The sequence below is a fragment of the Lathamus discolor genome, chromosome 5 (assembly GCF_037157495.1).
Source record: "Lathamus discolor isolate bLatDis1 chromosome 5, bLatDis1.hap1, whole genome shotgun sequence".
In the NCBI taxonomy this organism is placed as follows: domain Eukaryota; kingdom Metazoa; phylum Chordata; class Aves; order Psittaciformes; family Psittacidae; genus Lathamus; species Lathamus discolor.
Genome location: NC_088888.1, coordinates 27,657,718 through 27,682,218, shown reverse-complemented (window position 1 = coordinate 27,682,218; position 24,501 = coordinate 27,657,718). Strand labels below are relative to the sequence as shown.

At 41.8% G+C, this 24,501-nt stretch overlaps 1 protein-coding gene and 1 long non-coding RNA gene across 4 annotated transcripts in view; one reads left to right on the top strand and one right to left on the bottom strand.

Moving 5' to 3' along the window:
- Positions 1-11,417, top strand: part of KIF26B (kinesin family member 26B) — a 295,717-nt gene extending 284,300 nt beyond the window's left edge. Inside the window, exons 13-15 of the mRNA XM_065680140.1 lie at positions 7,106-7,308; positions 8,690-8,840; positions 10,437-11,417. Of these exons, the coding sequence (XP_065536212.1) occupies positions 7,106-7,308; positions 8,690-8,840; positions 10,437-10,585 (503 nt within the window). The 3' untranslated portion in view covers positions 10,586-11,417. The remainder of the gene's footprint in view (positions 1-7,105; positions 7,309-8,689; positions 8,841-10,436) is intronic.
- LOC136014949 (uncharacterized) overlaps positions 1-17,491 on the bottom strand; it is a 30,204-nt gene extending 12,713 nt beyond the window's left edge. The window contains exon 1 of one of the 3 annotated variants that reach the window (XR_010613005.1): positions 16,220-17,491. This is a non-coding gene — a long non-coding RNA (uncharacterized LOC136014949). The remainder of the gene's footprint in view (positions 1-16,219) is intronic. The other 2 variants (XR_010613004.1, XR_010613006.1) reach the window with 2 other exon arrangements.
- Positions 17,492-24,501: the final 7,010 nt, after the last annotated feature.

Here is a 24,501-nt window from a genome sequence, read left to right as displayed (position 1 = left end):
ACACTTTAATAAAAAGACAGACTATTAAGACATGACAATAATTACCCACAATTAGAGTACATTTTTCTCTCTTCCTTGTGTGCTCTGAGTTTCACTGATGAGATGGTTTTAAAAATGGAGAAGTAGAGTTCCCTGGAAAGCCCTGAAAAATCTATATTCAAACACATTCACTCTCTGGAAGCACTTAGGCCTGCCTATGAAAGCAGCAGAAAAACTCAGAGGCTGAATCTGTGGGCTGTAAATTATGAAAGTCCATCTCCAACCAATATTGCAAAGCATCCCATTTTGAAACGTGGCCAAAATCATAATGATGAAACAAAACAACAATAAAAGAGTCTGAGCTTTCTTGTTGAATCCAAGTGAAAAGGAATTTGCTTTATGTTTAGACTGCCTAAGGCACAGTGTGGGGAACTTAAAATTGCCCTTCATATCACAAAGCCATAGAGCATTTCCAGCATTTCTACTTTAACTTGCTTACAAGTTATGGTAGCTAATTGATACCCTGCATTATAGCTTTACCATGACAAAGGATGTTTAGAATTATACAGGAAAAAGCTGTGTGCATGCAGGTGACCACTTAATGCATGTGACTGCTGGCTGGACAACCCTGGGGGGAGCAGAGGGAGGGGAAGTGTGGGCTTCAGCTCCAATTTTTTTGTTGTTCATTAAAACAACAGCATTGATTTTCCCAGGTCAAAGCCAGGCCATTTCATGCAGCAAATCTATGTTGAAAGGGATCAGGGTAATCATTTTTTACACGCTTGACTACTGCATGCCAGCACAGAGCTTTCAGCCACATGAACATAGGAATGATTTAATAGAGGAAGTGGCAGCAGGCTATTGTGCACTGTGAAGGCTCCATGTAACATGCATGACTGAATTGCACACCATTAGGCTGGGTGTAAATAAAACCTGCTCCTGACACTGCCACAGAATTAGCTCACTGGAATGCCTCCACCACTGTCCTGTTGGGAGCTAATGCTTTGGCTGAAGTGTCCCTTCCTTCCCCCTTCACTTCCTTCTCTAGCCTCTGCCTTTGCTGGACAAGTGACTGGTGTAGCTATTTAGTGCAGTACTGTAGTAGCAATAACCAGCTCCTTAAATAATGCCATAATGCTGACAAATACCTGTTAAACCAAAATCCAGCCCAAAGTGAGATAAATATTTAGATGAGACTCTGGTCACTTTTTTCTAGGGATCATGGGTGCTGAAACCTCATCCCCCTGTGATGTGTGCATCTTTCCTGAAGTATCTCTCAGATTATTTGTCAACTTGCCATACTGCAGGAGGGCCGGTTCCTGATCTGGTTTCAGCAGTGCTCATTCACCATCTCTAAACTGCCCTGAAAAGCTCCTTTCAAAGTGAGACAGGAATTCGGGAAGCAAGGTTAAGAAATTAACTGGGTGGGGAGAAAAAAATTAGAAGTAGGCTGTATTTCAGCATGTTCCTTATAACGGTACAGAAACAATTTAACTAATATAGGTATGGACAGGAGATTACCAACAAGGGTTGCTTTATTCCTGCGTACAGTAAGCAGTGATTTCGAGCCTCAAGTGTCCTTGTACTTTCTATAGATTAACTGCTGGATTGCATATAAATCAACACAGAATATGGCCTGAATTACTTTACAGTGAGATGGACTTAGAAGATTTTCTTCTCAGTGGTGCCTGTCAGTGTTTCCTATTCCATGTGTTCCAGTGCAACAGGGTCCTTCCTATGTAATCTGTGTTGTGCCATAATGAGCAAATGGTGTTTAGGTTTTCTGGCTTGGATTCTTTCTTGTTTGGACTACTGAACTCAAGATGGGCACTGTAAATACCCCAAAATAAACTAGGAGAAAGGAGGTAAAAATAATGGGAAGGAGTTGGTTTAGTCATGGATAATTGCCCACAACGGCAGATCCCATTAGGAAATGAGAATGAGAGGGGAAGTCAGCATTGTGTTTTCAACTCAGACAGAGCAGGAGCCCTGTTGTCAGACAGTGAGGAGCAGCAGGAGAAACAGAGCAACTAATCTTTGCTAGTAAGCAAACAGTTTGACACTACAGTTGGGGTTGATACTATTGCTGCTAGAAGTACAATATTTCTTGGAAATTAAGCTGCAGAAGGAATGGTGGGAGCCTAGGGGTATTGCTCTGCTTAGCCAGGATTGGTTTTTGTAATCTTCTTGAGTTTGAATGGACTGCCTAGTGAGAAAAACCAAGATGCTGAATAACAGGTTCTGTACAGAAAGGCAATTTACTTCCCATACCGTTAAGTGCAGTGGGGAATAGCTTTGGCTCCACATCCTGCTTTGAGCACACACTATAAACTTCCAAAATTATGATGTATCAAGTTACACTTTCATTTTCTGTTTGAAACACCTTGAGATTTCTAGGACAGCAGTTGTTTTACATCCCATTGAGATGTATCCTGCTTTGAAGGGCTATGTATCATTCTCCTTTTCATTCAGATTTTGCATTTACACTTTTTTTGCCTTTACCTTTTTCATAGAAAAGTTGCTCAGTCAGGAATATGTGCTTGGAAAGCAATCTAAGGGGAACACTCCAAAATATACAGTACTTTAACAAAACAGAGTTTCTGCCCTGGTGAGCACATACTTTTATGAGCATATATCCCCATGCAATTGGGATGCAGTTGGGTGACTTTTCTGAGGTCAGTAAATCTTCTTATCCTCAAAGTTACCTTTACATAACTATCTGGCTTCGTCTGTTTCTAATACCTTACGGCTTCTCTGGGCTTATCTTTGCTGAAGTATGTTGTAGCTTCAAAGTCACTCTTAGTCAGATCTGCTTTCACACTGCACACCTTCACTGCTGTGTTACTCCTTTTACCTCAGTTATAACCTGGCTAAACCTTATCCTATAGCTCAGGGTAGAGCAACAGTTCTGTGGCAAAAGCAAATCTTGTGTGCTGTGCATTTTCAAAGCTATTTCACAGCCTGGTTATTCAAACTAAAGCTAGGCTCAAGAGAGGTTATTCTGAGTGTGGGTAAATTCAAACCAAGTGTAAAACTTTTCCTCCAAGACAGTTAGGAAATGGCATGTTGGTTTACATGCTGTATGGTCATTAAGTGGAAGTGTCATTCTTCTGTCCTGGGTTGAGCTTACAGGATTTCTTTCAGATTGATTTTTGTAGGTATATATTTCTTCATTTAGTGGAGGAATGAATTTCATCTGTGTGGAGGGAGGGTCAGCTGGTTTTGCCAGGGTGCTAGGCAGAGAGTACGCTCCCCCAGTCCCAGTCAGTGGGGCAGAGGCAGGAATGGACCTCCTGAGAGCTGCTCCTGCTGAGCTCCCAGCTGCCCACTGTCTTTGTAAGATGTGTGGGGAAGTAGGAGTGGTGTGCTGTGATTCCTACAAAGCATTTTATTTATTATATGGTCAAAATGTATGAGATCCTAACCCCATCAAGTGCTCCCAATAAATTTTGGACTTCAAGTGGGTAATTTCTATGTAGATAGGAAACTGTATTAATTTAAACAGTTTAATTATTGTGTCTCTGTTGATATGGATGAGTGAACTGGCAGCTGCTTTGTGACACTCACCCTGAAGTTCTGCTTTGACTGTATCTCCTTACTGATCCCAACAAAGGTGAAATCAGAAAAAATCAGAGGCTATAAGGAAGAGGTCAGTGGCAGGAATCTCCTGTCAAAAGACACCATTATTTTTTGTACCTGGCCTAATAAACAGATTATTAATTAATGCATGTTTAGCATACACTAGATCCAATTTTGCCTCACTGCAAAGGTGCAGGACTTTTATTTAGTTTCTTGCCATAGCACTCTAAACCTCAGGTAAATCATCCTGAGACAGCATTTAAGGCTCAGATAAAAAGATGTCCCTCTTTCTTATCTGCCTTGCACACAGATGTACCCACTGGGAGAGGTACATGGGTGGCCCCTTGTGTGCCAAAGGGGCGGATGTGGTGAGTCGGCTGCCTTGGGCTGCTCTGCCCTACCACATTGCTTTGGTGTGCCAAGAACCACAGCTTCACTTTCTTGTGATAACCCATAGGCTGCCCAGGTGTGAGCTCTGGCTAGAAAAATATAATGAGCTCATGTTAGTGTGTCTCCTGCTGCTACTGTAGTCTCTGCTGCCTCTCCACCAAGGGGTAAGCGCTGTTAGCTGGAGCCTCAGGTTGGACCCCTCTTTACAGACCACAGACTTCTATTTCTCATTGAGTCAAATGGATATGAATGGGAACTAAAAGAAAATATTTATTACCACATACCTGTACTTCATACCATAGTGATATCTGTTTTGCATTGCTCCAGATAAGAGCTCGACATTGTTCTCATGGTGAATTGGAGCCATGCACCTGTATTCACAGAGTGTTTCAGGCCTGTATTTCACTCTGGTTGGCAATGCATTTTTTCCAGTGGGCATGGTTTAAAAGTACCCCATTATAGAAGAAGGCAGTGCTAACATACAGAGTGGGGAAAAAATAAAGAGGGAAGAAAAAAGGAAGAGAATCAAGCACCACAGAAAAAGGCACTACTTTAGTCATAGGTCAGCCATGCATGGGAGAGCTGGAAAGAAGGAATTTCCAGTCTGCTCAGCTGCTTCCTTAAAATGCTAGAGCTAGACTGTAGGCATGACATGGAAGGAGATGTGACCATCAGTGAGGACACAAAGTAAAAAGTATTAGCAGCATTTGGCTGCATTACATAAGAGATCAATCTGCTGCTTGTGTTGCTAGCTCTAAAAGTTGATGAGCAGCAAAGATAGGAAAGAGATTGCTTTTACCCTCAGACAAAATTTGAAAGACTGCTGCTGTGAGACACCATGACCAAAAGCCTAAGTTTTCTAAAAAGTATTTAATGCCTAAATCCTTTTGAGTGACACTAGGGATGTACTCAGTGCCCTTCACATCCAAGCAAGTGGAGGGCTTGTTTCACAGAAGGCACTGAGCCCATTACAGGATCTCTCCCTACAAGTAACATTTAATAGTCCACCACGCTGTCTCACTTCCTTTCAAGTATGCTCTCACCATTTAGTTCCCTTTCTTTAGAATCACTGACAAGTTACCCTGAGCATTGCAGTTTGTTGGGGTCTTCCCAAACTGTGTCTCTCTTGTTGTTACCACTTTTTAGCTAAGGCATTGGATCAAGTCTTGCTTTTCTTTTTATCAAGATCTGATTCTTGTCTTGATCAGGCAGATCTAGAGATCAACTGAAATACATTTAAGATAAGCAAATGCTGACATTGACGTCCAGTGACTGGTACCACAGGTCTAAAATAACTCCTACTTGCTTGTATTTGTAAGGCTGCATTTGTTCTGGCATGGACTTTTTCACTGAGCTGCAGTTTGAGCAGTAAATACAACTGTGATTGATAGTTGTCACAGGATGGGCAGTCCAGATCTCAGGCCTTTTGGTAAAAAAGGGCCTTGTAGAGTTCCCTGTCTAACCATCTTGGCTGTGCTGTCCTTTTCCTGCATAGAGTTATCTCAGGTGCATTCAAATAAAAGCTCTGTAGACTAGGCTTTCCAGACAATCAGCAAGAGACCATTCTCATCCATTTTAGAACCAGCATTTACAACTTGTTTACTGGTTACTAACTACTGGTTTCTAGCACAGATTTCTGCACTCAGTATTCAATGGGATAAGATGTAATTGTTCACAAAGTCAGCAGAGAAACAGACTTCCATGGATGAAACTAGATAATGCTTTGTTACTTGCAAATCAAAAAACTACACAATCAATAAATATTTTTGGTTTGGGTATTTTGTTTTTAGTTTTTATTGAAACACCAAGTTGGCAGACATGTTGAAGCTATTGACATTCAAGTTTCAATAAATGTAGTGCTAGAGAGTCCTCTAAATTATTTTATCTTGGGTTTAAAATAAAATTTACATGATCATCCTGCATCCCTTCCCTGCTGACGTGAGTTTTTTTCTTGCAAGAGAGTTATTAAATAGTTTCATTCAAACTTAGTGGCTCGGGGTTTTTTTTGGTGGGGGGGGAGGGGGGTGATGGTGGTTCTCCAAACTCTTCTATTCCTGCTGTCTCTTAGGGGAAACCCTGCAGGAGTTGTCAGCTACACAGCTTTTTTTAAAGAAAACCCAGCAAAACAACAACCAGCCATTGCTCTGGCTGTACTACACCAAGCAAGGTCATGGAAGCCACTGGTTTTCTCTCTCATGTCTGTTCTTTCTCCCAACAAGCCAGATGCACAACTTCCTTACTGCTGCTATCAGGCCACTGACATACTTTTTCTCCCTTGCCTTACCTTTAGGCCTTTAGTTGGCAACTCACATGACAGATCTTTCAGTATAGTGTAGGCTTTATCAACCATGGTACATGTTCAGCTGTTGCAGTGCTCCCATCCACTGATGTTATAAAGGAAGGTGGGTACCATGAGTAGTGGTACTAAAGCCGACACAGTGACTAACCCTTCTGTGAGCCAGTCATTCTTGCTTCTGTCTTGCACATCACCAGTGCTACAGTAAGTGCTTAAGTGGGAAGTGTTTCAGAAGAATGTTCTACTGAACAGAGGCAAGGCTAATGCATCTCTGGTGGCAACCACCAAGCTTTACTTACTGCAGGCATTTCGTCCCCAAGCCAGCCTACAGTGGTATACAAAGGACTAAGTGGTGGTATATTGACACTCAACTCCAGCATAGTAAAAGAACTTGTGTGTCAAGGTGCTTTTTGTGCTGTGATTGAAAAAAATCCCAAACCGATACCTTCCCTGTAGATGATCCATACAGACGCTGGCTGATGCTTGTCCTTAGGCTGTAAGAGCTGGTACCAAGAAAGCATAGGAAGAGCAGTTCCCACCTGCTGCTCTGGTCCTTCATTGGCATACCTGTACTCACTGAGACCTGAGCAAAGGGAAGTAGGCACAATCTCTGGAAACTTTATGCCCTCCGAGGATCAAATCCTGGAGTCAGACACCAAAGTATGTGTGACAATCTGACTCATGGTAAGTAGGTAGAGCACATGGCAGGTACAGCTCCCATGGACTAACAGGATTTTTGCTTTATTTTCTTATGTGTGTAAGAAGGTTGAATGCATATTATTTCTAGATATTGCTGCAGATGGAGCAGAAAGGAGAGGCAATAACTGTGGTGGTATGAAATGGCACTTTCTGCATTTATAGGTTCACAGAGACGGAGGCTTATTCCGGCTTTATCACTTGATACCACTTCCCCAGCAAGGAAGCCTGCCAACAGCCCTGGGGTCCGCTGGGTTGATGGGCCCCTGCGAAGTGGGCAGAGGGGGCTGGGAGAGCCCTTCGAGATCAAAGTCTATGAGATAGATGATGTGGAGAGACTGCAGCGACGACGAGGTGTGGACAGCAAGGTGAGTGCAATCCATGTAACCTATATGCCTCCTCCTGGCATAAGAGGAGGAACTGAGATTATGCAGTCAGAAATGTGTAGTATGGTTAATTCAACAGGCAGCAAAACCTATTATCTCATTTAGAGCAGTTATGACTCAAGTTATACCTTCTTTCATAGCAGTTAATGGACATTGGTACCTTGCATTTTTGCTCCTTGCAAAATATGGTCTTGGTGGTTCCTGTGCTCTAGCATATTGTCACGTCTGTCTTTCAAGGCTGCAGTGGTGCCTCAAGTGCTGTGATGGTACTGTTTTCAGGATAGCTAATGTCTTCCTTCTAAGTTGTTCCTGCCAGCCTCAGGCCTCCAAATTTACAAAAAGATCAAGGAACTGTAAAGGTCTGCTCTTGGGAGGGATGATTGGGAAGAGTATCTGAAGTTGGTGGAATAGCACCGATTTTAGACTACTGTGGATATAGACTTTATTATTAGTTTAAAGCACTTTTTCTTCCTAGCCCCTGTTGCTTCCTAGCCCTTAACCTGTAGGTTAGGCTGTTTGTGATGTTCTCTGATATGATTTTGTATGGAGAAAAACATCACTTGTTTGGGTGGGGTTTCTATTGGACTTCACCCACACAGTGGATTTGTCTACAGAGCAGAAGGCAGAATAGTGTTGAGATCTTCACACAGGCTTGGAGGAGGATAGTTTTGGTATTGGGAAGGCTCCTACACCAGTGAAAGTAGCACAGCACTACCTGTGGGCTCAATTACTACACAGCTTGATGGCTGCCAGCCCTCAGAAGTCATGCAAGGTCAGGCTGGGTGTCTCCAGGCAGCACTGCACCCTGTACTGTGCCTCATATCTTTGCAGAAAATTTATCTGCTTAATTAATAATTGTAAATTGCTAGAGCTTTTCATATCCTATTCCCTTCGTTTAAAGATGCTTTAAATTTGAGTTTGCTACCAGTTCTCTTATTTTATGAGACTACCGCATTTCTTATGCGCCAAGCACAGAGATGTATTTAGGATTTTAATATTGCGAGCAATGGATTTCCTAGTCCCAAGAGCTTAGATTTTCTTGGCCAAACTTCTGGTATCAAAACCAGAAATGTTTTGCTACAGTTAATCTGTTTTCAAGATGCTGCCTGTTATTAATTATTATGGTTTATTATTAACTATCATTGCAAAGTCTCCAAAGCTCACTGAAGGAAAACATCAAAACCAAACAAAAGCAATAAAAATAAAACAGATGATTAATGATGTCATGCAATGATTCCTACTCTTCCAGAGTAAATGGCTCGTTGTTAGTATTACTGATAGGAAGATCGTTTAACTGAATGGATCTGGGTATTTCTTTTCCTCTTCACCTATTCCTTCCCTGCTCCTTTTTCCCGGTTGGCAGGAGCTGGTGTGTTTCAATGCCAAGCTGAAAATCCTGGAGCATCGCCAACAGAGAATTGCTGAGGTCAAGGCCAAGTATGAGTGGTTAATGAGAGAACTGGACGTGACCAAACAGTACCTGATGCTGGATCCTAATAAATGGCTCAGTGAATGTAAGGATGTTGTTTTATTGCTTGGAGTTATAGGTGTCCTTTGGCTTATTAAGGTTCAGGGGAAGGGGGGGAAGACAGAAGGGAGCAGAAATGTTTGCTAAGCATGAGATGGGAGCAGTGTGTTTAATGTTTATAAATTAAAATGGACCAACGTGTGACCTAAGGGCAAGTTTTAGATTGACTGTATTTCTAGAACTAGTCCCTGTAATTCTTACTAAATGTTGACAGTAGAACTGAACAATCCTTTTTGCCTGAGAGCTGAGTGTTGAAATGGTACAGCATTGAGGTGGTGAATATTGCCACTGGTAGATTAACATTTACACATTTCGGTCCATGGCTCCTGAAAATAGGATTTCTTTTTTTATATATAGATTTTTTTTTTTGGCTTCAGATCACTCAGACATATAAGCAATGTTATAAATCTGCTCTTCTACCACAAAATAACACTGTGGAGCAAACTTGTCTCTTGGCACCAGGGGGCTTACATGAAAAATGAATTTGGCCCTTATTTTATAGCTATAGATGTGTAAAGTTCAGAGAGTTTAAAGGCATTCAAGTTCAAATGAAGAAGGGCCTCATCAACTCAAAGGGGAAAAGATAAGGAGTACTGAAGTAACTGTACAATAGTTTTTAGTATTAGCAGGCAGATGAGTTCATATCAAAGAGTCACAGGAAAAACTATGATTTAAAATTTATTTAGGATAATTGCAGGTGGCAGAAGGAGGTTGGCTGGCGTGTTTTCTTTAAAGCATACTAACTCTTCTTTTGACAGCTGCTCTAAGTTAACACTAGACTGGTACATCCTGCAAAACAACTGCATTATGTGTTTCAGGATGCTACTAAGGAAGAGAGGAAAAAGGACAGATTTAAAGAGAGCACAGGATTTGTGATAACATTTCTATCCACTTACTGTGTGATGCCTTTGCTTCTGATTCCAGTGTGATAAGTGTAGAAAGCCTTATTGATGTCATAGACCTCAGGGACCAGATAAGATGGGAAGCGCTGATTCAGACAATGTATCTTGCACTCAACTTTCATGGAAGCCATGGCCAGCTGCCGTCTGGCAACATATGGGCACCTACATTGGAGTGACTGATATGTATGCCTTTCCTTGCTACTCAAATGGTCTAATGAGAGTCACAGGGAATAGGGAGAGGTGTGAGGAGCAAGGAGGTCTGAGGTTGGTTTCTGAATTCTGAATTCAGCAAAAGACCTGTCCTCCTATGACAGAGCACCTACTTAAATCTCTTTCTGGTCAGCAGAATATGAGGGTCTGTACGTGCTCAGCAATCACCCTTTGCTTAAGGGTGCAGGAATGTGGCAAAAGGCATCTGCAGTTCAGGAGAGGATGGCAGAGCGTATCTCTCAAGAAAGCATCCAGTGCAATCTTAAAAGTATTTTTCACTATCAGCAAGCCACTGTGCCATTTTAATAGCCATTAAACAGAAAAGGCAACTTTTAATAACAATCGCAAGCTGGAGATAATGTTGTGTACAGTACTGATGGGTTTGAAGACTTGAATTAACTCTGTCTCTCCCACCAACACGAACTGGGGTTTGTCTTCTTTTCCTATCCCTGTGTTTTTCTTTCCCACAGTTGATCTGGAGCAGGTATTTGAGCTGGATTCTCTGGAATACCTGGAGGCCCTAGAATGTGTGACTGAGCGTTTGGAAAATCGTGTCAACTTCTGCAAGGCCCATCTCATGATGATCACCTGTTTTGACATCACCTCCAGACGCCGATAAAGTATGAACCTCAAGAGAATTTCAGTGTGCATCTCTGCCATCCTCCTTTTCCCATCTGAATAGCATCCCAAAGACAATAGAATGAGGATGAAGGTCGGAGTCAAGTCTAAACTGTGTGTATGAGAGATTTGCTATACTATACAGAAGAGTAATATTAAAAAAAACAGGATTAGCATGGAAAAATGGCGATAAAAGGTTGTTGATTCTCTTAACCTAAAAGAGCACTTTGAAGAACCTTTAAGGACATGTCTGTAAATAAGAACTGCTGGCAGAAGTCACTTCTTTCCCTGTGCTAGCTGAGGGAGGAGGAAAGGTGGTTGTAGGACTTCACTGAGAGGTTCATTAAAAGAAAACCTATCCAGAAAAACTGTTCAAGTGCCTTGCAAATCTTTATTATCCAAACATTTATGTTCATACTTTATTGTGTACAGATGGTGCTAGTCAAGAAAAGAAAAAGGAAAAAAAAAAAACAAACACACTTTTGAAATGTATTTACAGCTTGTTTTTCTCTTGGTGTTTTCTCCTATTTCAGACTTGCTGTTTCTAAGTAACTTGTGTTTGTAGAGATATTTCCTAATCAGTACAACATATGAATAAATGTTAACTGTCTTTTCTTGTTACCAGAGTAAGGCCACTCAAAGAGAAATGCAACTTTCCTAGACAACACAAAAAATATTTCTAGCAGTGAGTAAAGTTTGCTTATATGTTCTTCTGTTATCTTACATGCTGGAGGACACAGTAAGTTTCCCAACCTGTAGATTCTGCAGTGTGTGAGTGAGGAGAGGTGACATTACTGTGAAGTAAATATCTTTTCTATTTGATCCAACTCCCATCAATTGTTTGCTTGTTTGGTTTTTGTTTTCATGTATTTTCAGCTTCATACTGGCTAGAGTTATGAATGAGGAGGCACTTTTATCCTAACCTATTTTCTGATGCTAAAACTTGCTGGAAAATTACACTTTAGGCTGAGGGATCCCATGCTTATCAGTCCGAAAATGAGTGATTTATCCTATCTTTATTTCTTGAGACCATGACTGATAAAATTTTACTTTGCCTCTTTTTGACGTAAACCACTGCAAAACATGTTTTGGCAGCCTTTGGTCCCTAGCCAGTCTGTCCATAGTCACAGATGTACCTGAGAAGTGCAGGCTCTGCTCAGCTCAGTACATCTGGAACTAAGTGGAAGTCATGAATCAGGGGATATAGCACTTCAGGCATGTTGGCTATGGCATGTTCTTTACCAGCCCTCCAGTACTGAAGCTATGGCAAAATTCACATCATTGATGTCAAAAGGACAAGGGTCTGCACCTCAATGCATATCCAAATATTCTACTTGTTTGCCTCTTTATTTATGAAACAGTATGTGGGAAGGAACTTCCTTTGTATTTCTTAAAGAAATGTGTGAAATCTGCATTTTAATTATGTATGAACATAAGAAATTATTTTATTGAATTAGGTTTCTTCTTCCATATTGAAATAAGCTTTTTCACAAAAATTCCTCTCTCACATACAATTGTGCTACCTTTTTGTTGCTTGTGAGAAAATAAGAGCATCATTTAACATATACTCAACATGCACAAGTTTACTGCTGTACTTGAATGCAACTCTTCTTTTATGTGACCATCATATTAATGCCATCTTTCTTACACTGTCCTAAGCAGCAAGTCCCAGTGGGAAAATCACCCAACAAGAATACCCATAGACTTACTTTCAAGTGTCTAGCTGAAACACAACCCCCGACTTTTTTTTTTTTTTTTTTTAAGAAATAACATTTATATAATTTTATTTTTCTTTTAATACTCTACAACTTGTAATAACAAATCTTTCTCATTCTATTAGCTTTTTCACTGGATTTTGAAGAAGATCTTTCTTACCTTCTATAGGATTATTTGGAAGGAAAAATATCCCGTATGACAATTGCTTTCTAATCTGTTCCACAGCATTTTCCTATCATGAAACTTATATTCCAAGCAAGAATTAAAGATATAGGTCTGGTCTCTCTCCCCTTCTCTCTCAAGGTAAAACAAACTTGTGAAGAAAAATGGCAAACTCCACAATTTATCTAGCTTTGTTTCTCGTTGTAATGATTTCACAGCACTTGTTATGTGTTGGTTCTGTTGAGGCTGTCTCTTCTCCACAGAGCACCATGAATTCAGTACAGCTCCACAGAGCCATGGGAATTACCCCTACAGGTTTGTCCTGGATGAGGACTTAATGCCTTTGGGATATGGAGTGTGCCTCTGTGGGCTTAGTCCTGCAGAGCCCCAGGAACACACTGTCAGGTCACGTATACACAGAAGAGAGACTTTCAAAGCCAGATCGCATCTCACTCACCTGTGTCCCCAGGCAGGCCTGTATCACTCTCACCTATGACAGTGACACTGTGCAAAGTCTGTTTCCAAGGCCATTTCTCAACATTCAAGGAATACCCCCACCTACCCCTAAGTTGTGCACATGAAATTAAATGTTGCCTTTTTTAAGCTTAACCATTTCTGAAAATGTTGCTGGAAGGTGGTCATTGGGTAATTGCTGAAAACAAGCAGCCCAAAATGGACATGGTGGGCTCCCTGGGGACCTGCAGTGAGATAGTGAATGGCAAGCAGTACAGTAAAAGTAAACATACACTTGATAGAAAGTAAAATCCTTGCAAATGGTGCATGCACAGAAGGCACTGTTAACAAGAGATGCCCTCTCACATAGTCTGGGATTTATACAGAAGTGGTGATATTTCTGTAAATCAACTGCACATATTTCAGAGCTATTGTAAAATATCTATTATGTGTAATATTCCTCAGCATCATTAACTCAATTATTCACTAGATTTGGCACCTCTGTAGATTAAAAAGCATAGTAAAAAAATGCCTCTAACTAGCCATTATTTTAAACAGTAAGATCATATGTTTGTCCTGTTCATTATGATGAAGCAAAATTGATTCCTGAAGACAAGTGGATTATGCCAAGGCTGAATTCAGCATTCTGAAAATTATGAAGTAACTGAGCAGAATCACAGTCCTTACAAATATTTTATTTCTGAGGTCTTAATTAGAGTAGCTGTTAACACTCCCATCATATACTAGTATTCATATACTAAAATTCATGCTCATCTTCTCTTTTTTTTTTTGACTTTCTGTCGATGTATTTTAGAATTTGCCACTATTGCAAATTGTGGTGGCTTAGTGCATAAAAGGGAATGAAAATATGTGGATATTTGACATTTTTGAAATATTTTCTTTTTGAAAATAGATTTGAACTCAGAATTTATATTATTATACTTCAAATATCCAAAAGAGATAATTAAAAGCATCAGGACCTTATTATGAAATTGATCTTAGTCTACAGTAGCCAGCATTTACAGAAGACCCACACACTTCTGCAAGTCATCGATGAAGCCTCATTCTTTAAGCAACTGCCAGTTTTTTAAAAGGTTATCAAGTTGCCCAAAATACACAAGAGCAATGTGAATGTAATGCTTAATCATTTGCATATTCAGAAATCAATCTTGTTTCCCTTGGACAGCTTTAGGAGCAAACAGCAATGTTACCATAATTAGGTTTGAAGGTTAATTCTTTGCTTGCTCATGTAGCAGGAGATCACAGTTCTTTATTGTTGGGCTGTGTAATGAATACCACCACTGCTCTGCTCTGCCTCTCCACTGCTGTGCTTATGGGCAGCTGGGGGCAGTTTGGGCCTCATTTGGAGAACTGTTTGTCTTGGCATACATGAACCTTATTTATACAAGGGACAGAAGCTGCTTTATAGCTCCACATTCAAGGGAAACCTTAGGTTGGAAAGTTTGGCTGTGATCTGGGTTCAGACATCCTACTGGTCTGTATGAGCTCTTGCAGCAGGCAGAAAGCCACTGTTCACATGCCTGCTGATTCCTGGTGCTGGGTCACTTCATATCCTAGAGAGTGTGAGATAGCCCTAATTCCTGGTGTATCTATCTGTCGCAACAGCATGCGTATTTTCTCCTGCTAATCATGCCTGTATTTGTTTCAGAACAATTCGTTGTCAACTCATTCAGACCTAAGCAATCCAAAGTACTATTTCATAGAAAGGCAAGGAAGCAAAACCATATTCAGGCTCTTCTTTCTTAAGTAAGTCTTTATGGGTCCTGTTCTCATCTCACCTGTGCTGGTATAACTGAGGCACAATTGCGTTTTCAGGAGAGTTACAGCAGAGTAAACCCAAGGAGGAAAATGGAAAAATTCTTCCCCCTGCCAATTTGCTATTTATTTACTGTGCTGCTAGTTGTGCAGTTGAAGATTATGCACCTCTTAACTATTTGAGTTATATATATAACCCCCACTATGCTCTCTCACTTTTCATTAAGGGCTATGAACAGGGCTATCACTGAACATCTGCTGGCCTTGATCCAGTCTTGGAAGACTCCCACTGCCATATAACCTAACTTCTGAAACTTGCAGCTGCATGAAATAGTAACTGGTAAAAAGCAGTGGAGTGGTCCTCTGACATGAAGCAAGCTAAGTGAGAGCTGCAGATAATGTACAGGAAAGGGTGAAAGAAAGATACACACTGGTATTTTTGTTCTTTCATCTCTGAACATGGCAGTTAGTTATAGAGGCAGAAAGCTAGGACTGGTGCTGGGAGTAAGGCACATCAAGTCTCAAGCTTGCTCACAGGATAGACTCAGCTCATCTTGAAGCATTTTTTTGTTACTTTTTTTTTTTTGTTGTTATCTTGGTAATATGGTTTGTCTTAAAATAGTGACTTCTACCTGTGGCATGGAATTGAAGTTTTATGACAGCTGAAGGATGTAAACTTTTTTGCAAACATCATCCATAACAAATGTTTATGATTTTGTTGTGTCTTTTTTTCTGAGCTGAAAACAATCAATCATAAAAATAAAGTGTATGTACATGCAGACAAATGTGTATGTACACAGCCTGAGGGAAATGGTCCCCTCACACATTATTGTTGGGAGTGGCACAGCTGTTCACAAATGGCAACAACATCACTCTCCCTCCTCCAAGGAGAACCCATAGAGCCTTTCTGTTTGCACTCACAAAGGTGACCTACACTACAGTACAGGGAAGACATACGCTTGAAACCCTTTCAAAGGCTTCTTCTACATGTCCTTTTTTCCCCCCATGTTCTTCAGCCTACAAAGCCAAATGGCTGCAGTTCCTGTGTAGAGGCTGTCATTGAAACATAAAAACCTGTAAAAGTAAATCAAATGAACTGTTCTATATTTCACGGTGTCAGGAATTTAAGGCAAGATATTTTACAACACCAGCTGTTAAATAAAACAATTTCTACATTTTATTAAATACATGTTTTTTTTTTAATACAACAATTTCTACAGTTTATACATGAGGCATACAGCATAGTTACATCAGTTGAAAACCTGTCTTAGCTGTCTATGAGATACAGCCTTCTGTCTAGTCCTAACAGCTTTAAAATTGTAAAAATTCTGCATTGCAGAAGCAAATATGATTCTCATAAACCAGAGGCTGAGTGACCCTCTGAAGCCAGTTCGTATGGGAAGGATGGTTGTGCAGCATTAGGAGTGCACCAGCTCACTGCAGAGATCAAAGCATTTATATCGCAAAATACTGATAGATGACCATACAGAGAGGTACCATTTCTTAATTCCACTGATGGGTGACATACCTTGCTTAATCCTGATGTCCTCATGGTCTTTGTTTTGTTCCTCTATAGGCTTTTGTACCAGGGACAGCCAGCAGTTTTTGGAGACACAAGGCTGGCTGTTGCAAGCTATCGCAAGATTTGAAACGGGTTTCCAAATAACTATGGCAAACAAAACTGTGAATGATTTGTCAGTGCAAAGTTAATCATCTCTATCTCTTGCATTTATTGTGTGCTCATCCCAGGGTTATCTAGGTTTCCATACCTGGTCTTGGAAATAATAAACCATTTTATTATTGCCTTTATCTTTTCTTCTTTCTCCTCTTCCAGCAAGCTTTCAAAAACAAACAAAAAAAAACCCCAAAAACAGTTTCCCTCAAAAATGTAGCACCCTTATCCTAGCCCCATTGAAATCAATATGGATTTTGTCACTAGCTTCATAGACAGCAGGCTCGTGCTTACTTATGCAACATTCTGAAGTTCACAAAGAACATGGCTATTCTGCAAAGACTGGAAGCGCTGAAAGTGAAATAATAACACTATCTATCTTTCAAACCACCTTCAAAACCCTCCTGGATATGAAATAAAACACAACCCAAGCCATCTTACTTTGAGTGGTCCTACTTAAGTATTGAGCAAACTTTATAATAATGGTAATAAATTGGTGCTTGAGGCAGTTTCAGCTATATTACATATTCTCTATATACTATAGATATGGATGTATTCACCCTCTATATTGTATATGTATGTGTGTGAGTATTTACATATAGCACACATACATATATGTTTTATGTATGCATAGATGATACTAACTTTTCTAAGTTTTACTTCTTTCCCTCCCATAGCTGAAACTGCTGGTTACTAACAAACATCCACATCATATTCTATGTATGAAGGATATAATTTATTTGTAAACTCAGGATGTTCTTGTTTTATAGAGCTGCTTGTATTTTATAATTTATTTACACATCATGGTTGGAAATGCTTATCTAAGTGCTATGCATTGAAGTGTATGTTTGCTAAACCCATTTCATTCTGTTTGTGGCTACGTTCTTTCTCATTATGACATTGGTATAAAATAGGGCTAAGGAGGAGGCGAACTGATGGATATAGAACTTATGCTGGTCCCACCAGAAATTCCAGAAGAGGATGTATCAGTAGTAGATATATATATATTTTATCAGCTAAATTTTATGGGGGGTGGGGGGCTGGGGGAGAAAAAGAACAGCATGAGGACAAGTTCAAAATGTGGAAAGTCACAGCCATGTCCAAGTTGGTCAACAAATGCATTGAGCCTTTTGCCATTAAAATTGTAAAGTTTATTGTTTGCTGGCTAAAAAAATATCCTTTTTGTGGTATCTGAGGTGTGAAACATTGTCAAAAATATGATGTCTGGAAAAAAAAATCAAACTATAGTGGCATTAAATGTTTACTTTTATCTTACCAATATATCTGCCTCTTCCTCCTGACTATTTTACTTTGGGTGAAAGCATTTATGAAGTGGCAGAGAAGAAAGTGCTTTTGACACAAAAGAGGATGTGCTATTATAATAGTGAGAGTGAGCAAGATGAGACTTGAAAATAAAACAACCAAAGGGTTCTACCAAGCAAGTATTGCTGAGAAGCAAATTCACCAGAAAACAGTAACGAATTGCAGGGTTTGAGAGCAATGACAGGAATATTAACCCAAGCATAGCACCATTAATTTCTCCCCTGCTGCTGCCCAGAAACAAAAAGAAAACAATCTCAGGGCCAGAACTGGTTAGGCTTTTACATAAGCTGGTTATGCATACGTGCCTCCCCAGATTAGCAGGGATTTCTCTATCTGCATCTATGAGCAAGGGAAAAATCTGAAACTAAATGATAAATATGTGTATATAGGTATAATTTTTTGTCATCTCTAGCAATTATGTCACCATGGGTATATACCACAATGTGAGAGTGATAAAACAAGTTCGTGGCCTTTACTGAAGACATGCTTCTCTGTGAGAGGATATGGTGGCATGTTCAGCTGACCTCTGAGCTTCTGCTAAGATGTGTGCAATATTTGCTTGCCTTTTGCTCACATTTGTGGTGTTCCCCGTTGATAATTAAGAGAGCATCTCACATGGAGAGCAAGATATCAACTAGCTCTCTGGGAAAACCTCAAATGCCCATTGACACTTGGGTATGCCCTCATAAGGACTCTGTGCTCTTCCCATTGGAAGAAAACAACAAATCCTATTTCTTGTGGGAAGAGAAAAAAGGAAGCTATTTAAAACCTCCTTTAAGACACATCATATGCTGGCAGGTGATTCCCTCACATTTCCAGGTTTAGGAGGGACATATTAACATGCTAGGCATCTAAATATTTGGTTGACAGTTTGGTGAGCATTTACAACCATCCTTTCTTCTATCTTGTTATTACACCAGTTCAGTGGCAGAGCTAGCAGTCACAGTGCAGGTGACGCAGTCATCTACGGTGACCAGCTCTTCCAAATGAAAAAATATCAAAGTGGCTGCAGAGGCTAAGGCTGGCTCTAAATGTGGTGGAGGCGAAGAGTAAGCTTCTCATTTCTCCTCTCCTAGCAGCAAACCCTACGACTCCAGTACTACCTTAGCTCTTGCTCCTGGGCTAGTGAAATTGCATGCTGATGCTTCTCCACAGTAACTGTAAATGAAGATGAACAGCCATTCCTTTTGTCTTTGGGCTGTTCAGAATAGCTCTGATTTGCTCTAAAGAGCTAAAAGGCTTATTGCCTATTTTTGAGGTAATTTGTCTTCATTGCTGTTATCACGCAGCCAAATCAGTATTAAAGAACCCAAAGTGCCTTACAGTGACAAAACCAGAGAAAAATGGGTTAGCACAAGTCTGAGACTTTGTCTAAGGCAGAACTGATGATGAGAAGCTCTCTGTGAGCTAAAAAAACAAAAAGGAAAATCAGTTCACTCTTGGTCAGTTCTGAAGCCTTACAGGCCTCAGTGCTGCGCACCTCCACTTTGGGGAAAGACTGCCAGGAAAGGTTTTGAGCATGGAATGAGAGCAGGAGCTCACACCTGGCAAAAAGGCTGCTGTCCTTATGAATCACGCTTGATATTGTTGGCACCTCTTGTGAACTAATGTCCTAGCTGTCACCAAGTCTTTAACTTGTCTGTAAAACCAATAACCTTCCAGACTAAAAGTCAGGAGAAGGTTTAGTGTGGAAACCTGACAAGCCCAGTATCGTTATGGGGTCCTGAACAGTCTCCTCAACTACTGGAAAATCCAGAGGAGCAGAAGTATTTGCTAAAGATGGTTCCTATCGCATACCTGCCTGCAAACCATTTGGGCTTCTGCAACCTCACCCTCACTTTGGATGACATCACTAACTACCTAGAAGCCACAGCAGAGGGCAGGGAGCAAGAAGATTCAGCTCCCAGTCTCCCAGATGAAAACAAAGTTAATGTTTAGTTCCTCTAGAAAAAGCCCATCTTTGAGTGGATTTTGCATTTTATTATATCTGTTAGTATTGACAGTTGCCAATCTGGCAGTTTTGGAGGCTGACATCTGGTATTTAAACTCTGAACAATGCTATACTGGCTGTGACCACACAAATGCCCCACATTTCTCAAAGAGCACTTCAGAACCTCCATAAACAAGTGGGTAGCTTGGAGGTCCTATATACTCTCCCTTCAGGAATAACCATGCCAAATGCTGACCCAGGAAAAGCTCAAGGATGGGCAAAAGTGGTCCTTCCCTAATGGATGCTTGTCTAGGGGAAAGCCCTGCATTAATTTTCATTTATGTTTATACGTGTCTCTTCTGTGGACACTTATTGCACAGGTTTGGCACTCATACTTTGCATCAGATTGCAGGTTTCACGCCAGTCAACTGGCAGCCAAATGTATGTAGCTGTGTGTGGCACACATCCATATTTCCATTTCTATCTCCTAGAGAGCCAAGTGCAACCAGACACATGGGTATGGTAGGCAGGACTCGGCTTGCTGCAGAAGGAAGTCTCACACCTCCAGCAGACCTTTGTTACTCACTTTAAAAGGTGCAGGGACTGTCCTTGTTCCTGTCTCATCTGTCCTCAACTTCATGCATTCTCTGAATGGCAGGAAACCAGGCAGATGGGAGAAAACTTGACATCTTTCTATATGTAGTTTGCCAAAAGATTAGTTGCTGATTGTATAAATAAAGCAGGAGGTAGGGGAGAACACAAGCCACCCCACTTGCTGTCTGTGCTCTGCAGACTCTCCATGCTGGTGCTGTTGGATTCTCTGTGCCATTCAGCAAACTGCCCTTGGAGCTTGCTTGAAACAAGAGTGCCCAGCAGTGCTGAAGGAGTAGCAGTGCTTTTTTACCTGCCTTGTATTTGAGCTCCTGTCCATGCATAGTGGTCCAGCTTGCTCCCATCTCTGTGTTTTAGCTGGATGCCTAGGGACACAACTATGAAGACAGTCATGACAGATGGGAGAAGATTCACAGGGTGAGCTGCCTGCTCCTAAACCATATTTGATGGAAACCTCGAGATACTCAGCAAGCAGCACCACAGGACCCAACTTGTAAACATAATTTTCTCCTCATTTCTAATGGAGGAACAATGGAAGGCATGGAAATTATGTGACTAATGAGAAAGATAAGAGTCCAGTTCCTCACCCTGCAGCTGGTAACTCTGCTGCTCATGATGCTCCTACTGGCTAGCATAGCAGGACTCACGCCTGCTCTGAGTTTCCAGAGGCTCAAAGATCATTTCTGAAGGCTATTTGTAAAGCCATTAAGATGCTGTGAAATCAACAGGAAAGCTTCTGAACAGCCTCTAAGCCTCAGTATTGCAGATTTCACATCCACCAGACTCACTTCTTTCTGCTGCCAAGGCCAAAACATTGGGACCACCAATCTTGGCTTGACAATTAGCACTGCAGTGACATGAAATGGTCTGCAGAGTGGGTCAACCACAGGAGCAAACAACATGTGCATAGTAAATAAGCCCTTAAATAAATACGCCTAGCAAGAGGGCTTCACACCTGAAATCTCTGTTGGGGATTCAATTAGTGTGAGAGTGCTGGAGCACTGAAATATTTCCTAAGCGAAAATATTTGTTTGGGACTGATTTTTCCACACAGCAATGTAACTTTGGCACTTGTGACTCATTCTATCAAAAATTTATTTACAACCCCTCTAAATAATTACTGTCCTGCTTTTATGTCCCGTTAATTGATCACTTTCCATATGCTTGCACAAAAAAACAGGCCCAAGAGGGAAGCTCCAAGGAACACTGGGGCTGTAACAGGTATGCCAAGGGATGCTTGGCACAGCACCAACATTGCTACTTCCACACCATTTTCATCTGTGCCAGCCATGGATGTGGGGCCGTAGGCCTCATCTACATAACCCCATTCAGATTAGGGTAGGGTTAGGGTTCAGAGATCCACAGAGCCTTCAGCTTCATGGACAATATGAATTCAAAATTCAAGGAAAACATGGCACTGCACCTATTTTACTCTTTCCATACTTTTTCTCATCTGGGGTAGCCAATGGTGTGCGGACACAGGCCTCATCTCCATGATGCTGCTTACTTTAGGTTTAGGGTTAGGGTTATGGTTCAGAGTTCCACACACTCTACCATTTCAGAGACACTGGGGCTGCAAAAGCCATGGCAAGGAAAACACAGCACTGGATGCACATTACTGCTTCCACACCTTTCTCATCTGGGCTAGCCTTGGATGTGGGGATGTTTAGTGTGAGGTGTCCCTGCCCATGGCAGAGGGGTTGGACCTAGATGATCTTAAGGTCCTTTCCAACCCTAACTATTCTATGATTCTATGTAGGTGTCATCTCCATGACCCTTTTCAGATTAGGTGCAAGGTTAGAGTTCAGATATCTGCAGAACCTTCAGTTCCAGGATCACTGGAGATGAAAAAGACATGTCAAGGAGAACACGCCACTGCACCAACATTACTCTTTCCATACCTTTCTCATCTGGGCCACTCAATGGTGCTGGTGACTAAGGCCTCATCTCAATGATGCTGCTTACGTTAGGGTTAGGGTTAGAGTTAAGTTTCAGAGACCTACAAAGCCTACAGCTCCAGAGACACCGGAGCTGTAAAAGGTATGTCAAGGAGAACATGGCACAGCACCAACATTAGTCCTTCCACACCTTTCTCATCTGGGTCAGCCATGGTGCTGGGATGTATGCCTCACCTGTATGATGCCACTTAAATTTTGGTTAGGGTATAGAGATCCGCAAGCCTGCATCTCCAGGGACACTGGGGCTGCAAAAAGCATGCCAAGGGGAGCTTGGCATAGCACCAGCATTACTACTTCCACACCTTATTCACCTTGGCCACATACAGTGTTGTTGCTGTCATTTTCATCTTCATATACATGATGTCATTCAACTTTCGTAAGGGAACACCTGCAGAGGAATGCAGGATCCTGAGCAGAGCAGTGTCTCTTGGGATACCGCTGTGTACAAGGTGTTTTCCAGAGGCAGGGAATCCCAGGAGAGTTCTGAGCTCTGCTGTGTGCCAGCAGACTGAATGAGATTGATGCATGTTATGTGGCTGGGACCAGAAGTGCTGGCGCTTCCGCCCTGGGCCCACTCAGGATTATACCTTGGGAGTATGGCAAACTGTGTGGGTGGTGGCACATCAGTTCTTGCGGAAGGGCATGCAGGCATCTCCTGTTAGGTGGGGGCTTGCACCAACTATCTGCACAGGCAAAGGGCAATCTCCGGCCTGACCCTCCAGCAGAATAGTGGGCACTTGTCTTAGAGCAAAGTCTGAGGCTCTAGAGGTGGCTGATGCCTTCACTCAGATGGAGCGGCACCAGGGAGAGGCAGCAGTGTAGACCTTGGGCTGCAGGAAGAGTCTAGACCTTCCTTCTGGGCAGGGACAGGCAGCAGACCTGCCTGCAGATGTGCCCATTTGGAGACCTCCTGAGTGGAGACCTCACACTCACAGAGATGTAGTCAGAGACTCAATGTTCAAGTGATGAGCAGTGTTCCTCAAGGGTTGATACTGGAACCTATCCTGCTCAACAACTTTGTCAGCACCATAGGCAGTGGGATTGAGTGCACCCTTAGCAAGTTTGCCAACGACACCAAGCTGTGCGGTTCAGTTGATACGCTGGAGGGAAGGGATGCCATCCAGAGGGTCCTTGACACACTTGAGAGGTGAGACATGAACCTCTCATGAGGCCAACTTCATGAAGTTCAACAAGACCAAGTACAAAGTCCTGCAAATCAGGGCATTCTCAACCACAACAGGCTGGGTGGAGACTGGGTTGAGAGCAGCCCTGACGAGGAGGACTTGGTGGTATTGATTGATGAGAAACTCAACATCACCCAGTGTGTGCTCACAGCCCAGAAAGCGAAGCATATCCTGGGCTGCATCAAAAGGAGCATGGCCATCAGGTCAAGGGAGGCGATTCTCCCTCTCTACTCTGGCTTCGTGAGACCCCCACCTGCAGTCCTGTGCTCAGCCCTGGGGCCCCCAACACAAGAGGAACATGGACTTTTTGGAGTGAGTCCAGAGGAGGGCCACAAAGACTATCAGAGGGTTGGAGCACCTCTCCTATGAATATAGACTGAGAGAGTTGGGCTTGTTCAGCCTGAGGAAGAATAGGCTCTGGGAAGACCTTGAAACAGTTTTCCAGTACTAAAGGGGACCTACAAGAAATCTGAAGAGGGACTTTTTACAAGGGCAGGTAGTGACAGGACAAGGGGGAATGGCTTTGAGCTGAAAGAGGGGAGATTTCAGTTAGACATTAGGAAGGAATTCTTTAATATGAGGGTGGTGAGACACTGGAACAGGTTGTGCAGTGAATGTCAATGCCCCATTCCTGGCATTGTTTGAGGACAGTTTGTACAGGGCTTTGAGCAAACTGTTCTTGTGGAAGGTGTCCCTGCCCATAGCAGGGGGTTGGAAATAGATGATCTTTAAGGTCCCTTCCAACCCAAACCATTCTATTATTCATATTAGGGTTAGGTATCATAAAGCCGAGAGCCTACAGCTCCAGGGACACTGGTGCCACAGAAGGCATGCCAGATCTTGAAGGGCTGTTCTATAGCAGAGATGATGTTAGTCTATTGATGAGCTTCACCACGACCCTGGAAAGACACATTTTGCCAAGGCTTTAGATATGAATAGTAAAATGAATAACTTTGTGGCTTGGGTGTATCACAGTCATATTCATAGATTGCATGAAGAACTCTGGGGCTGCGATGAAATGAACTTGGACAATGCCTATCTCCAGGATTTTTATTCATCTTCCTGTCTGCCAGCCATAAAGCATCCCAGACTTGGAGTCAGCTTTCCTCTGACCTTTGCAGGAAATACAAA